Genomic DNA, 13958 nt, shown 5'->3' on the forward strand with positions numbered 1-13958 from the left:
TGACTGGGTTCTACGTTAGCACTTAGATCCCTCCAGAGTTTTGTGCACACGGTTTAGGTAAAAAATGAAAAAGGTTGAGGTTTTACATTTAGTTCAGTATTACCTGTTGCCTGTGTCCTTGTCTTTTGGGAAAATACTTTACACAAGTAATGGCTCAAAAAGGATTCCTTTTTTTTTTTACTGTGCTGCAATTGATTTGTGCTATTAATTAGTGTCAACTAATTTTTATTCAATCTCCACATAGGATATGCTTGTGAAGATGGAATATGGGGGAGAGCAGAAGTGCGTTGCAGTTCCACAAAGTGATGAATGAAGGACATGTATATTGTGTTTTGTATTTATTGAAATAAGTGATGAGAATGCTGTTATTTGCATTTACCAGCTCACCTATGTCAGACCTTTTGATAAACAAAATTCTAATGAAAGTGAGAACATGTACACTGTTACATCTTTCAGAAAATGTTTTGAAATTGTAGTGCACAGTTCAGAATAAATGTTTTTCAAAAACATTTTTTAGTAAATGTTTATTTCCAAAATAAATTTCTAGAAGTTCAGAACAGGAAAATTCTCGCTTTTTAGAGTTAATTAGAAGATAACTCTTACGTAGTTAAACTAAAATACTCTTTGAGAGTTAATATATAAACTCTTAACACCTAGTTAGCATTAGTAAGTGTTAAATTATCAACTCCAGACAGATTTGGTGTTTAACACTAAATCAGAGTTAACGTACCAACTCTCCAAAAAGAGTTAAATTAACACTCTCTGGTGTGGACCCATATAGACACTTTGATAGTGTTAATTTGGACATGCTGGATTTGCTGTGTATGCATAAATGTGACCTTAGATGGGCTTTCTTTAGCATGATCATTAAGTGTTAATTGTAGCTTCAGCTGATGGTAGCACTTTCCCTGGTTTACTTGTTGCTCACTTTTGCACACAGAGTTGTCACCTGTTAAACACAAGCAGGAAATCACCAAATTAAGCAGAAGGGGGCTGGATGTGTTGTAGACACCAAAAGGGAATCAATCATTGCTCATGGTGCATGAAGTATGCAAGGAAGGAACTTGACTTGACTGCTCTTCATTTACGATGTGTGGCGATTGCTGCCCGAAGAGAAGATAGTCGTGAAAGCTTCTCAGGGTTTATGATATAAGACGATGGTTACCGGGCAAAAAAAGCTAAATAAAATTAACGCTGCAAGCGTGACACAGTGACACATCTCCAGAGAAATTTCCACACACTTTTTAAAATGTAGTTCAGTTGTGTCCACTTTCAGTCTTTTGAAAAGAGCAGACAATAGTTACCTTCATTGAGTAGCATTCATAAACCAACTAATAATAGAACCAAAATTGTGTTACAAACATTCATGGTTTCATGTTGCTTTCACATCAGTGATCATGCTATAACTGTATTTTTTTAATTCCTTTTTTAAATTATTAATCTGAAACAAGCAAAAGAGCATAACTTTTTGTTTGTCCAGCAAAAGAACAAAGCCCATTAGAACATTTTTCATGTAAGGAGTAGTCACTCCAGTCGGTCTTGACACTCTTGACATTAAACCTGCTGTGCAAACAAAATTTTTGGTGGGTATAACATTGTTTTTAATCTTTTAAGTTTGGGTGAAATCCATTTATGTGCTGTGCAAGCGTTCAGAAGGTGAAGCAGAGCACATGCAGGAAACCACATCAGCAGGTAGCGTCTGACATTGCTGAGGGAAATTACATTCCCCTCCTGGTCCTCCTGTCATTTACCTTGAGTCGCAGTATGACGAGCCTTTACATTATTAAACACGGTGCACATGCTCCTCCATCTGTCACCGTATTGGCCTCTCTTGCCTGCGCTACCCGATTGGCTCAGCTTGTCATCAATCATAAGCTTCTGGATTGGCCTGCCGTTGAGATCAATGGTCAGACTGAAGAGTCGTTCTGACCTTGGACTCATCGCTCCCATTCAAAACAAACTCCATCCAAGACGGAAGGAGCAATTCAACTTCAAAACTAACAGATGAGTATTTACGAGGGCTGCAAAGCCCTGGACCTAAAGCACTTACTCTCTACCCACCCCTGTCTCTCCTCAGTATGGCATGAAATTAACTATATGCCTGCAGAGTGGGCTTTTCTCCCTCCAATTTCACTTCTGACAAGCTGAGGCTAATGGAGGCGGTGCCTTGGATTAATGCCTCAGCATTTTGGTTAAAACACCCTCTCATCTCATCTGAGTGAGGTGTTGAGCTGTTTGTTGGTGTCAGTGAATCACTTTGCCCTTCTGCATCAGGCACAAGTCACTTAAAAAGGCAATTAGTCACGAAGAGCTTCTGTTCTGCCCAAGACAGATTGTTTTATTGCGAACAGTACGGAGGTGTATTAATCTGTTTTCACAGACGTCTCATTAAATTAATATTTGGGCACCGCTGAGGCTTTTGTTGCTTAACAGTAGCTCAATCTGTCTCTGAGGGTTTACTTTGAGAAATCCAAGAAACAGAGAGTTCTTTAGGCTCTTCAGAGTTAGAATATTAGTGTTTATCATGGCTTTCAACAGCACTTATAATAGAAACTCTTCAGGAGTAGAAGATGCTGCTCCCTGCAATGGAACACTGATGAAAATCTGTTGGTATTCAAAATGAGTGAAATTATATCACTTCTTCTTACATTGGGCCTTGAACGCAACTTAGTTTTATGGATCTGTGCCAAACTAGTAGCATGACACTTGTCTCAAAACCCCAGTTGTGCGTGTGATGTGATCTGTGCGCATCAGGCGATTCGTCCACATGCATTTAAGGTTTTGTAAGCGAGGGATGTTAGGTGTAGTTTTAGACATCTGTATGCACAGAAAGCTTTTTGAAAGAGAAAAGCATTCGATTTATGATGTTGAACTTAATAAATTGTGCGTAAATGATGAGTATTTTTTCAGGTTTGGATGTACTCATTTGTAAAATAGTTTTGCGTGCAGTGAAATAACTTGTATGTATTTATGCGTGGATTGAATGATGCATTTGTGAGTGCTCAATAGTTACACACAAGCTTTGTAAATCTTCATTTAAGCTTGTGGATCATAATGTGTGCATTTGTATCAGGGGCCAATCCATGACTGATAGTGTTTCACTGTATTTGTGCGTGTGTCCGATTCAGTCATGGTGTTACTACATTAGCAGTATGTTTAAGATCTTTATCATGGTGAAAAATGAAACTGTTTCCAATCAGACACTTTCCAGATGGTATTACATGGTGGTTAAAAATCTGGAGGTACTCCTCTGCATTAATAATTCCATTTCTTTTCTGACAGCATTCACAACACCGCTGACTGAAATACAGCGCCAGACCATAAGAGAGCTTTCGCCGTGTACTTAATCTATTACACATTACATAAAGACACCATTAAAGTTCATTCTTTGGACTGTACCACATTTCATGGCATTCAGTTCAATAATTCTGTGTGCAGAAGCAGTTTCGCAGCCGGTCTTGAGGTGACACGGTCCTATTTACTTAAATTGCAATGAATTGCGTCTTCTCATACCACAAAGCTTAACATCTTTGTGTGAACACAAAAATCGATGAAAACATAGAAGTCTAACCAATATTGCTCCATCCGAAACTTTCTGCTGAAAATAAGTCAAAGGTGAAAATGAATTATTGCTTGCAGTAAAACAAGAGTGGTCAAAAGAAATAGACTGAATCATGTCTTTCTGCCTTTAAAAACAGCGCACATAGAGCTTTGTGTGTTGAAAGAGGCCATTGCTCTCCAGGCATGATTGATTGAGGTCCGCCATGACACTTGAGTGCTTTTTTTTAGACTCAGCACAGCGTGAAATGTAGGTTGAGCTTCGGCATATTGTGATGTTACTTTGTGTTTGGGGACTCTGTTGCTTTCTGAAGTGTCAGTCATTGTCCTCCACGTATTAAATATGAAAAATTTCCTTGAGCGTTCCCACATCAGTTCCTCTTTAGTGTGTACTTTACTGACTCTGTTCTCCTCTAAACCGCCTCTGTAGTAATTGAGATGAGCCACGGGAGACAAGAAACTTGGAGCCAAGTCAAAACTTTCATCTTTTATTCACAAGCCACCACATGAATGCCATTTCAGTCTTCTTCATCTTCTCAAATCCTCCCTGAAGATTCTTCTTCTTCTTCTTTAGTTCGTGGTATCCCGACACATGGACCTGGCATTATATTCTGATAGTCCTATTATTAACAATTCCAATAAAATATAACAGCAGCGAATCATTCAGACATCGGTTTTATTATGAGCAATGGGGCAATTTGGCATGTGGGTGTTCAAAGAAGTCCCATCACTTATCTAAATAGCACAGAGTCTAATGCAGAATGTCAAGTTATTAACTATGGCTGTAATACAAATTCAATTCAGAGGCCAGATTAAATTAGGAAAATGCTGAACTGCTTGCTAATCAAAAAAATGGAAAGCTATTTTGAAATGGATTTGTACTGCATCACGGTCATTTTTCATCTGCATGATTTCGAGCAATATGTTTGCTTCCTGTTTTTTCTCAGAATCATGCTTAGATTACATTTTCCAGTTGGACATTTTTCTCATTTAAAGCTTTTGCAAGAGCCTAGAGTGCATATTTTTTTTTTAATTCTTGTCATTTTTTTTAACTGATTATGGTTTTCATTTTATGTCTGACTCTTCTCTTAAGCAGAGTAGCCTTACCTGGCTCACTCTGGCTCCATCCAGCCCCATTCTCCAAGACAATATATTGGAATTGCCTTCAGTGCTTCTTCAGACCTCAGGGACTTTTTTCATTTTGTCTCCTCGCTCCTTTCTTGTAATCTGAGGGGATTGAAAAGTCAGGGCTCAATAATGGAATTAATGGGTTTGAAGGGATCAGGTGGAGGACAGTGCCCTTATCCAGGTGTTAGTTAACAGGCAAGGCGTATGGGTGATACTGTTAACCATCGGCTCCGCTTGTTATAATATTTAACGAGTTTTGATGGATCTTTAACTGTTTTTGTCACACAGACACATGTCACAATCATCTTATACTAGTGAAACAATAATTCATATTTCTGATTAACCTTTTGAATAAGCAGATGTGATGTTTATAGCTCCCTTTCAGCATCAACACAAATAAAAAGAACTTAAATTTGTGTACTGATTGGATTTTTGTCTGTTTACAAGGCAACGGGGGAGTTTGGGCAGCTTGTGGAATCCATTTAAGGCATTTCTTCACACAGTTTGTTTATTTATCAATTCGATACATGATAATTCAACCAGGAACTCAATTGAACAAGTTAATTTTGTTACTTTAGCTTTCACGATTGGAATGCAACTAATCACATGGTCTGCTGAATCTGTAAACTATAAAATATTAGCAATCTAAATCCAAATGTGGCTTGCCGAGAAAATGCTGGGTTTTATTTTTATTATTATTATTTTTTATTTATTTCCCTTTGCAGCTACGGTGACTTTTTCTGTGCATTGAAACATCAACATCAGACATCAAGATGAAAAATTGGTCGGTGAAATAGGTGAACGAGGACCTTCTTATGTTTTTACAGCATGACATTCTGAAAGATCTCTGAAATTGTTGAAGAGTTGGTTTTACTCCTGAATATCAAGACTATTTCCCATAAATTCTGAAATGAGGCTCAGGGCATTTATTTACCTCAGCTGAATAGAAAACTGCTCCTTTATTAGATGCCTTGGTATACAATGTTCCTTTTTTTGTTGCATTTGTGTGCATTTTTTCGTAGAGGCTCCCCAGTTCCCTGTTGTTTACAGTCCACTTTGCTTTGGCTGCTTTTGTTATTGTGAACCTGTAAACACTTTCTGCACAGAATATAAAAAGCCTTTCAGCAGTTAAATGTGCTTTATATCTGCAATTTCCTGGGAGGCATGTCCGAAAGAATGAGGGGGGTGAAAAGAAATTAAATTATCGAAAATTATGAGTAGTCACACTTACCATCTAAAATGTGAAAGCTTTTCTTTTGTGTGTCTTTGAACTCTTCTGGTAATTATTTATTCAGGTAGAAATAAAAGTGTGAAGTGTGTGTGTCATAAGTCAAAAGTGTACTCACAAGCAAGTAGTGTTATGCTTTAATATTCTCATATAGGATGCTTCTCTACTGCAGGGCAACTGCTGTTGAAGTTACCTGTTGGTACCCCCTCAGACTGTCTGAGGGGGTGTTGAACCACAGTAGGAAGCATAATAATAATAATGATGGATTGCATTTATAAAGCGCTTTTCAAGGCACCCAAAGCGCTTTACAATTCCACTATTCATTCACTCCACACTGGTGGAGGCAAGCTACGGTTGTAGCCACAGCTGCCCTGGGGCAGACTGATAGAAGCGAGGCTGCCATATCGCGCCATCAGCCCCTCTGGTCAACACCAGTAGGCGGTAGGGTAAAGTGTCTTGCCCAAGGACACAATGACCAGGACAGAGAGAGCAGGGGGATCGAACCGGCAACCTTCCGGTTATGACTGTTATGACTGATCACTTGCAAAGCAGTGACAATGTCCTGCTTGATTGGCAGCTTCAGCTAACTGTGACAGACTAAGTTACACTGTGGAAACAACCACGGTCTAAGCTATATGCTTGATCTGGTAGGTGTTTCTGGTTGTACTGACTCCCAGTATTACGTCTTTAAGCGCTTCTGCTCCTGTCCTATTATGCAGGGATTAAACTTGGTGCCTTTACTTTTGTAGACTGAATAAAGTTGCCCTCGAAAGTTAACAGGGTCTGGCCAATATCGTGTAAGCAAATGAAACTCAATTGAAAACTTCCAGAAGTTTCTTATCACAAAACTTTGTTCTGCCCTGGGGTAGAACATTCAGCCTTTTCCAATCCAGCTCAGTGCCACTCTGGTGTTCTTTCACTGCTTCCCATTTAGTACCTTTTGCCCTTGCTACTGTTGGGCATGTGTACGACCGGTCGTTCTACTTTCCCACTTTGGCTTACCATGCCGTAGCTATAAACGCTACATAAATTTAGATTGCGTTGTGCCCAAGACCAATCTTCCAAAGAGGTGGCGATAATTTATGAGGTTCAATTCATGGCACGAATACATCACCGCCACTTTATTACAACCCATCACAGGGACTGATTAAATTGATCTGCAGATTGGTGGACAGCAGCAGACACCTCATTCATCGAGGGAAAACACAAACTCGGTCAAAAGTTCCTTTGATGCCAGGTATGATGCAATAACTCTAGCCATTCAAACAGCAGATGACGACTTTCATACATGCATGAGCTTCTGTTTGGTGCATTATGGTGCATTCCCTGTATTTATTTTAGCAGCAAAGACATTTTTTTCTGCCTCCCGTCTGTTCTTGTGTTTTCCCTCACCCTCCCTTCTTTTCTTTCTGTCTCTTTACCCTCCTGCCAACTCAGACACACATAAACGCACACACACGCACACCTTTACCTCACTAAAGCAGCAATGAAGATGTAAAAGAATGATCTTTGGCTGCGTTGGCTGGCAGATGTCTCTCTCTCTCATAGCCAAACCAAAAGATTATGTTAAAACCTCCAATTTAGTTCAGGTGCTGAACCCGCCAAAAAAGAAAAAAAAAATAGCCAGCCTCTTGTGGGGAAGAGCTTAGTAGGGAGGGAGAAAGGTAGGGATAAGACTGAGAATGAATCAGGGGAGGGGAGAGAGTAGCCAATCGCACAGACTGTGTGCAGCTACTACAAGTGAGAGTTCGAGAAGACGACTTGTGTTGGAGAGACAAAGACTGATAAATCCCATAAAGGAGCAGAGTCAATGAGAAAGATCGAGAGGCTGAGAAAAGTCAGAGAGGGATAGCCAGAGTGCTGTGGAGGAGAAAGGGGAGAAGTGTGTTTGTGTGGGATGTGTGTTTGAGGAGGGGGTAAGCGCGACAGCCGGAGCGAGTAAAGCCGAGGAGCACACATTTCCAAAAGAACCCATTCTGGCAAATGGATCACAGTGCATCAGACAGCATCCATGCAGCTATGTGATTGATTGGCTAAGGTGGGAGTGTGCCAGTCAGCTGACAGAAGGGTCTCAGGCTCGTGGAAGGGGGCTTCACTAATCCTCCCACTTTAGGTGAATTCTCCCACTCATTCGGCACTTGTCCAGAGGACTTTTTTCTGTACTGGAGAAAAGGAGAGCAGAGGAGCAGAGCGCAGGACGAGGTTTCAGTGTCACTTCAGTCATGTCAATGCTAATTGTCACCCAGCAGATCGATACCACCACCTCCAAAATGGTAAGGCTGAAGCTGCACTCATGCTGTAGCGTGCATACTGAAGAACTGTTGAGCTGGATCACTGAATGCGGCTGCAGCTTAGCATTTCTGAGTCCATGCCGCTTCTTTATTACTGCTATTTAAGCCCATGTGGTTTGCATGATGCTGTTTCACTAATCAGACTTTCAGACTTCCTGCTCTTTTGTCATTTTTTAGCTTTGAATTGTTGCCAGTTTTTTGTCATTTACAAAAAAAAAAAAGAAAAAAAAGATCACATTTAAAAGCGTACTCACTGGCAGGGCTCTCATTTTAATGAAAATATTAATCATTCTCTGGATTTCAAGCATGAATCTGGTCCGTTGTGTCAGTCGACATGAGCAACCCACTGGGTCAGACCACTGGACTGTGAGTGTTATATTGTCTGGGTACAATGACAGGATGACTGCATCATTGATGGCTAGTGCTGCTGCCCCCCCCCCCCCCCCCCCCCCCCCCCCCCCCCAGGGCTCCCATTCATAACTCACTCACCATATTTCAAGGCTCCTGGGTTAAGGTGGAAGTTAAATCGGGCTCTCCGCCACACTTGTCAAGTGACCCTGGGTTCAGTGGCCGCAACAACATATTTTTCATGGGTTTAGGTGGTTTGCTACACTCTGACAATCAACAGTTTAGTTCCGGTAGCCACTAAATGCTTACATGCACTGTAGAGCGACATTAAAATCCAATAAACTGAGGAGAAGCTACAGTAATATGTGGCTACGGTTAGATGTATTTGCATTCTTTAGACAGCTAAAGTCACCTCGAGTGGTGAGTGAGCAACTGTGGTCAAGTTGCAAATCTTTAATTAGCTTGAATAAAATATTAGTTTGCAGTAGCTGACAATTGAAGTGTTCACTAAATAATCTTACAACATGCACTCTTTATTTAAAGTGCATGGCAAGAAAGATGATGTGCAATTAAAAAAAGAGAAAAAGCATTTGTAAGAGAACGTCAATTGGTCTGGGTCACTTGTTAAATTCCTACAATTTACAACAACACCTTTTTTTTTTTTTTTTTTTAAATCCCATATTTAGTCCCATATTCAGCGATTTACAGACAACACCATTTTGGGAAAGCCATTAAAGTCCATTTTTAAAAAGGATCCTGCAAACCAGAATCACCAGGCTGACTCCGAGTGTGAGGTGCATCACAGCTGGAGTGTCTCCTCTGACTCATAATAATGCAAATGAATAGCAAATGAATACACAACTATGTATAGCTACTAGCAAGAAACAGCTCTTCCAGGGCTCCACTGGTAAAAAAGCATTTACAAAAGAAGGATTTTTAGATTATGGTTACAGAGAACAAACACAAAAAAACAACAACTTTATGTTAGATTGTTGCTCCTTTTATATAATTAGCTCATTTCTGAAACTAATAGAATTGTTACTTTGAGAATTTTCAGATTGATCTATTATTATTATTATTATTATTATTATTATTATTATTATTATTATTATTATTGATAGTTTGTGTCATGCACACTGTTAACTATAGCTGTAGGTGTTGGTTTATATTCAACACGGTAGATTTTGCCAGCCCAAAGCAGCAAAGTAGCTGGTTTTCTGAATTTTTGCTCATTTTGGCCATGGAAAAGTATTTTATTTTCAGTTTGAAAAAATGTAAAGAAACCCATCAATCTTTTCCTTCAGGCTGCATCCGGATTCATATCTTGACAGGTCTCCCTCCCCATCCCGTCCTCTCTCTGTCCTCTTAGACTCTGAATCCGCAGGTCTCAATGTGTTTCACCAACTAGTCATCACTAGCCCACTTTAACATCAATATGCTGAATCCAGTGCTCACCTTCCCCATGTCCCAGAGCCTGGCGGGGTCCAGCCCTTTGATACATGCAGATCAGATGATTTACACCCCGTGAGCCTCAGCCAGGCCTGTCTGAGAGTTTTGATATGCCAGATTTTAATACAGAGCTCCCTCATACCTCCCGAGGCAGACAACACATATCACTACTTCATGTGAAGATGTCTCATTTGCCAGTTAATGCATCTAATTCCAATCACTTTTTTTTTTCGCTAAAATGGTTCCTATGAACTATTATCCCAAATGGAAATTTCTCACTTTAAAAGGCAGAAATGCTTCACTTGCTAAGTAAGAAGCAGGGGGAGGGGGGAGTGTGCAGCAGAGTGTGCTGTAATGACATTTTGGTAGAAATATATAAATGTTATTAGAAAACACTTTTTGTGGTATGTGGCAGATTAGTTCTGTAAAAACGTGGGATATATTAGAAAAAAGGCGAGACTCAGTATTGATTCTTTTGGAAATGACAGATGATTGACTGCAACGCAGCAAAGGCTGAAATATGAATAAGCGATTTTCTCTGTGGACATTTGTCTCAGACGCAGCTCCTCTGTGGCATTTAAACCCTACTTCTCCTCAAACAAATCAATAATTACTTTAAATCCACGGGTTTTCTATATGTTTTTTTTAGTCATTCACACAACCTTTTCACTTTCTGAGCCAGAATACCAAACAAAAAAAAAAGCTGAGTGGAGAAATGACTAATGTGGAATTGAATGTATTGATTTTTCTCTGCTAATTGAAGCCATGGTTAATGCATTCTGGCCAGTTCACTTGGCCTCCAGTCAAAATTGTGACTGAAATCCTCTAGTAAAACAAATTAAAAAGCCATCAGATAATGACAGCAGGTTGTTGTAGTAATAACAAAGCTTTTTCACGATCATGGATTTGAGGTTTGTGTGTGTGCGCGTGTATACTGTACGTGTGCAGCAAGTTCAAATGCCAAAAGTCTAGTTGGGACATATTTATTTTCATTCTTTCAGAACCTTTTTTTTTTATCAAACCTTTCTTTCTTTCTTTCTTTCTTTCTTTCTTTCTTTCTTTCTTTCTTTCTTTCTTGCACCTTCCATTTTTATCCCATTTCTACACACGTTCCTGGCTTCTGTACACCTCATGCAGATATAATTTGAGGGACATCTGGAGGTACAAATTAACAGAGGGCTTGGGCGTATGCTGTGCTGCAATAAGCAGTGCTTGCAGCAAAACAAAGAAAACAGGGAAGTCGAGTAGCTAGGCGCCTGACTTCTTACTGTAGATTAATACTGTTCATCTGGTAACACTTCTGTGGAAGCAACTGGTACAGTATTAAATTAAATTAAATTAATAAGCTCCAGCCCACACTGTGAACAGCTGAGCATTGTTAACAGAATTAAAACTGTACTGGAGATAACCAAAGTTTTAAAATACGTATGTGCCAGACAGAATTTGGACGAATGAATGAAAATGTGTTTTTGCCATGCATTAAATTCATCCCAAAAATATATTTTGGAGCCACTTATTGCACATAACTGTTAAAAATAGGTTTTAGTGATTATGATTTTATCTTAAAAACATCTATGTATAGTGTTGAAGAAACATCAGCTGAAGCTGAGCTGGGGCTATGCTGTACTTTCGTGTAATACCAGTTTGATGGTGATGGTGCAGTGAATTAATGCAACCTGTATTAAACCTGTTTAGTAAAAACTTTTCCCTATATACAATGAAGACTTACAGTAAACAAGCTTTTTGAGGAAATGGGGATAAAAGCACACATCTATAAACAGTTCAACGCATTCACAGGCAAACCACTGCCCCCTGCTGTTGAGATCTTATTGAAAAATAAATCATGGTATCTAATTGGACATAATTACTGTTGCTACAATTTATGACCATTTCTTTTTTACACATTATCATATATTGTCACACATTGTCACCATGAAGAAACTGTGGTCTACTGTGTAAAACTATAAAACATACAGAAAATAGGAAAAATTGAGTTAAACATAGCTTCTCAGTCAGGAGACCAGTTTTTGCGTCTCATTTGAGTGTTTCTACCTTTGTTTGGAGCCCTGCATGCTGAAAAATGACAGTTAAGTATTCTCAGTCTGTTTAAATGGGATCCAAAGAAGTTGAGACCACGTGTCCATATGGAATGAGTTCAGAGGGATGCCCATTTCACAAAACACCATGCATGCAGACAACGACTGTTTGGCGGGCCGTGGTCTGTGGCGCTGTTGCAGGGGAGGTGGACACACCTGAGCGGCATCAGCTCATCACACCTCCACTACATTTTGGTATGGACTGGGTCCTGAGTGAGGTTGTTGGTGTTTGTATGGGGCTGACAGCTGAGAAGGTGCAGCTGAGTTGGAAACGACAACCGGAATAAAGAAAGATGCTGAAAAGTGTTGAAATGTGCTCGGGTCTGTTGTGCGTCTGTTACAGTGGTGCCGAAACCCAGGATGGGAGCATGGCGAGACCACACCCCACCACACATAGCAGCAGTAATAGACACATCAGAAATGAAAACTGCATAATTTTGTAGAAATCTGGAAAACAATTACAGTTACTGATGTTTTTAATCATTTAATTCAATTCAAGCGCTTAATATTGTAAAGTAAAGACCTCACAATAATACAGAGAAACCCCAACAATCAGATGAATCCCTATGAGACAACACTTTGGCGACAGTGGAAAAGGAAAACTCCCTTTTAACAGGAAGAAACCTCCAGCAGAACCAGGCTCAGGGAGGAGCAACCATCTGTTGCCATCAGTTGGAGGTTAGGGCCAGGCCAAAAGACATGCTTTGGAAGAGAGCCAGAGATTAATAATAACTCATAATTAAATGCAGAGTCGTGTATAAATACAGAGAAACAAATACATGTACTCCAAATAGCTCATACCCAATGGCAACCAGTAACTCATCTAAAACTGTGACTTAACATAACATAACACACTCAGTTTTATACATCACATAGCTTTAGCATCAAAATAACATCTAAAAAATTGTAATTATAACACACACCTTGTAATTTTTCTTTCTGGGATGGGTTACTCTATTGAAATGATAACAAAAGACATGCTAAGTGTCTTGGGAGTTGTAGGCCTAACGCTGAAGCTGATGAAATGAGAAAAATCTGATCCAGACATGAAAGTCTTATTCATGTTTAATTTCAGTCAGTACTGAAAGTACTGTTAGATAACATAGTAATTGTTAATTAGCGTTATGAATTGACCCAGATGTTAAGAGTCAAGTTCAGTTGAAAAGTAGCTCAATGCTCTTATCCATGATTGATTGATCCAGTATTGATTGATCATACTAATAACACCTTTATAAACCTTTTAAGTGTTACTGTAATCTTTTAAAGCTTATGTACATATTAGCTCTGTGGGTGGCTTGAGTAAAGGGCTTAAAAAAATTACAGTTTACAGTTACAGTTCCTTCTATTCATGAAAATATAAGTACATATATAGAAAAAAAAATAGTTTGAATGTTGAAATTGTACTTACTAGCCCTTTAAGAAGCACAAAACAGAAACACTATTATAATGGTGATGGAAAGTTTTTAGGTTTTAGTTAATTATAGTTATTGTTTAGAATAATGCTTCTTCAAAAAGAGCCATGCATCATACAGTAGCTAGCAATAAATCCAGTACCAAGGCCTGGTACTGGATTTCTTTGTTTGGTTATTGCTGAGCTGCCAGAAAGATAAATCAGCCCTCAGCACACAGACTCTCTACTTGGACCACCATCTCCACCATACGTAAAATGATTCTGCTGGTCCTATTTGGGAAATGGGATCCAAGTCAACAGTGAAGCCTGAGATAACAAATGCATTTTTCCCCCCTCTTCCTCTCCAGCCCTGCATTTGCAGATTACCTTTGTGCCTCTTACACTTGATAGGCACTCATGTTTCACCCATCGTTACGGCTCACACCCGCTCACAGCTCCTGGCTCTTTTC

At 39.4% G+C, this 13958-nt stretch overlaps 1 protein-coding gene across 3 annotated transcripts in view; it reads left to right on the forward strand.

Moving 5' to 3' along the window:
* Nucleotides 1-13958, forward strand: part of LOC102784658 (A-type potassium channel modulatory protein DPP6-like) — a 252396-nt gene that overhangs the window by 55822 nt on the left and 182616 nt on the right. Inside the window, exon 1 of one of the 3 annotated variants that reach the window (XM_006799207.3) lies at nucleotides 7765-8187. The exons of the other annotated variants lie outside the window; for them this stretch is intronic. Within the exon in view, the coding sequence (XP_006799270.2) occupies nucleotides 8137-8187 (51 nt within the window). The 5' untranslated portion in view covers nucleotides 7765-8136. Of the gene's footprint in view, nucleotides 1-7764; nucleotides 8188-13958 lie in introns of those variants that run through there. 3 annotated transcript variants of the gene reach the window in all.

This window comes from Neolamprologus brichardi, chromosome 9 (genome assembly GCF_056152115.1).
Source record: "Neolamprologus brichardi isolate AB-2024 chromosome 9, ASM5615211v1, whole genome shotgun sequence".
Lineage (NCBI taxonomy): Eukaryota > Metazoa > Chordata > Actinopteri > Cichliformes > Cichlidae > Neolamprologus > Neolamprologus brichardi.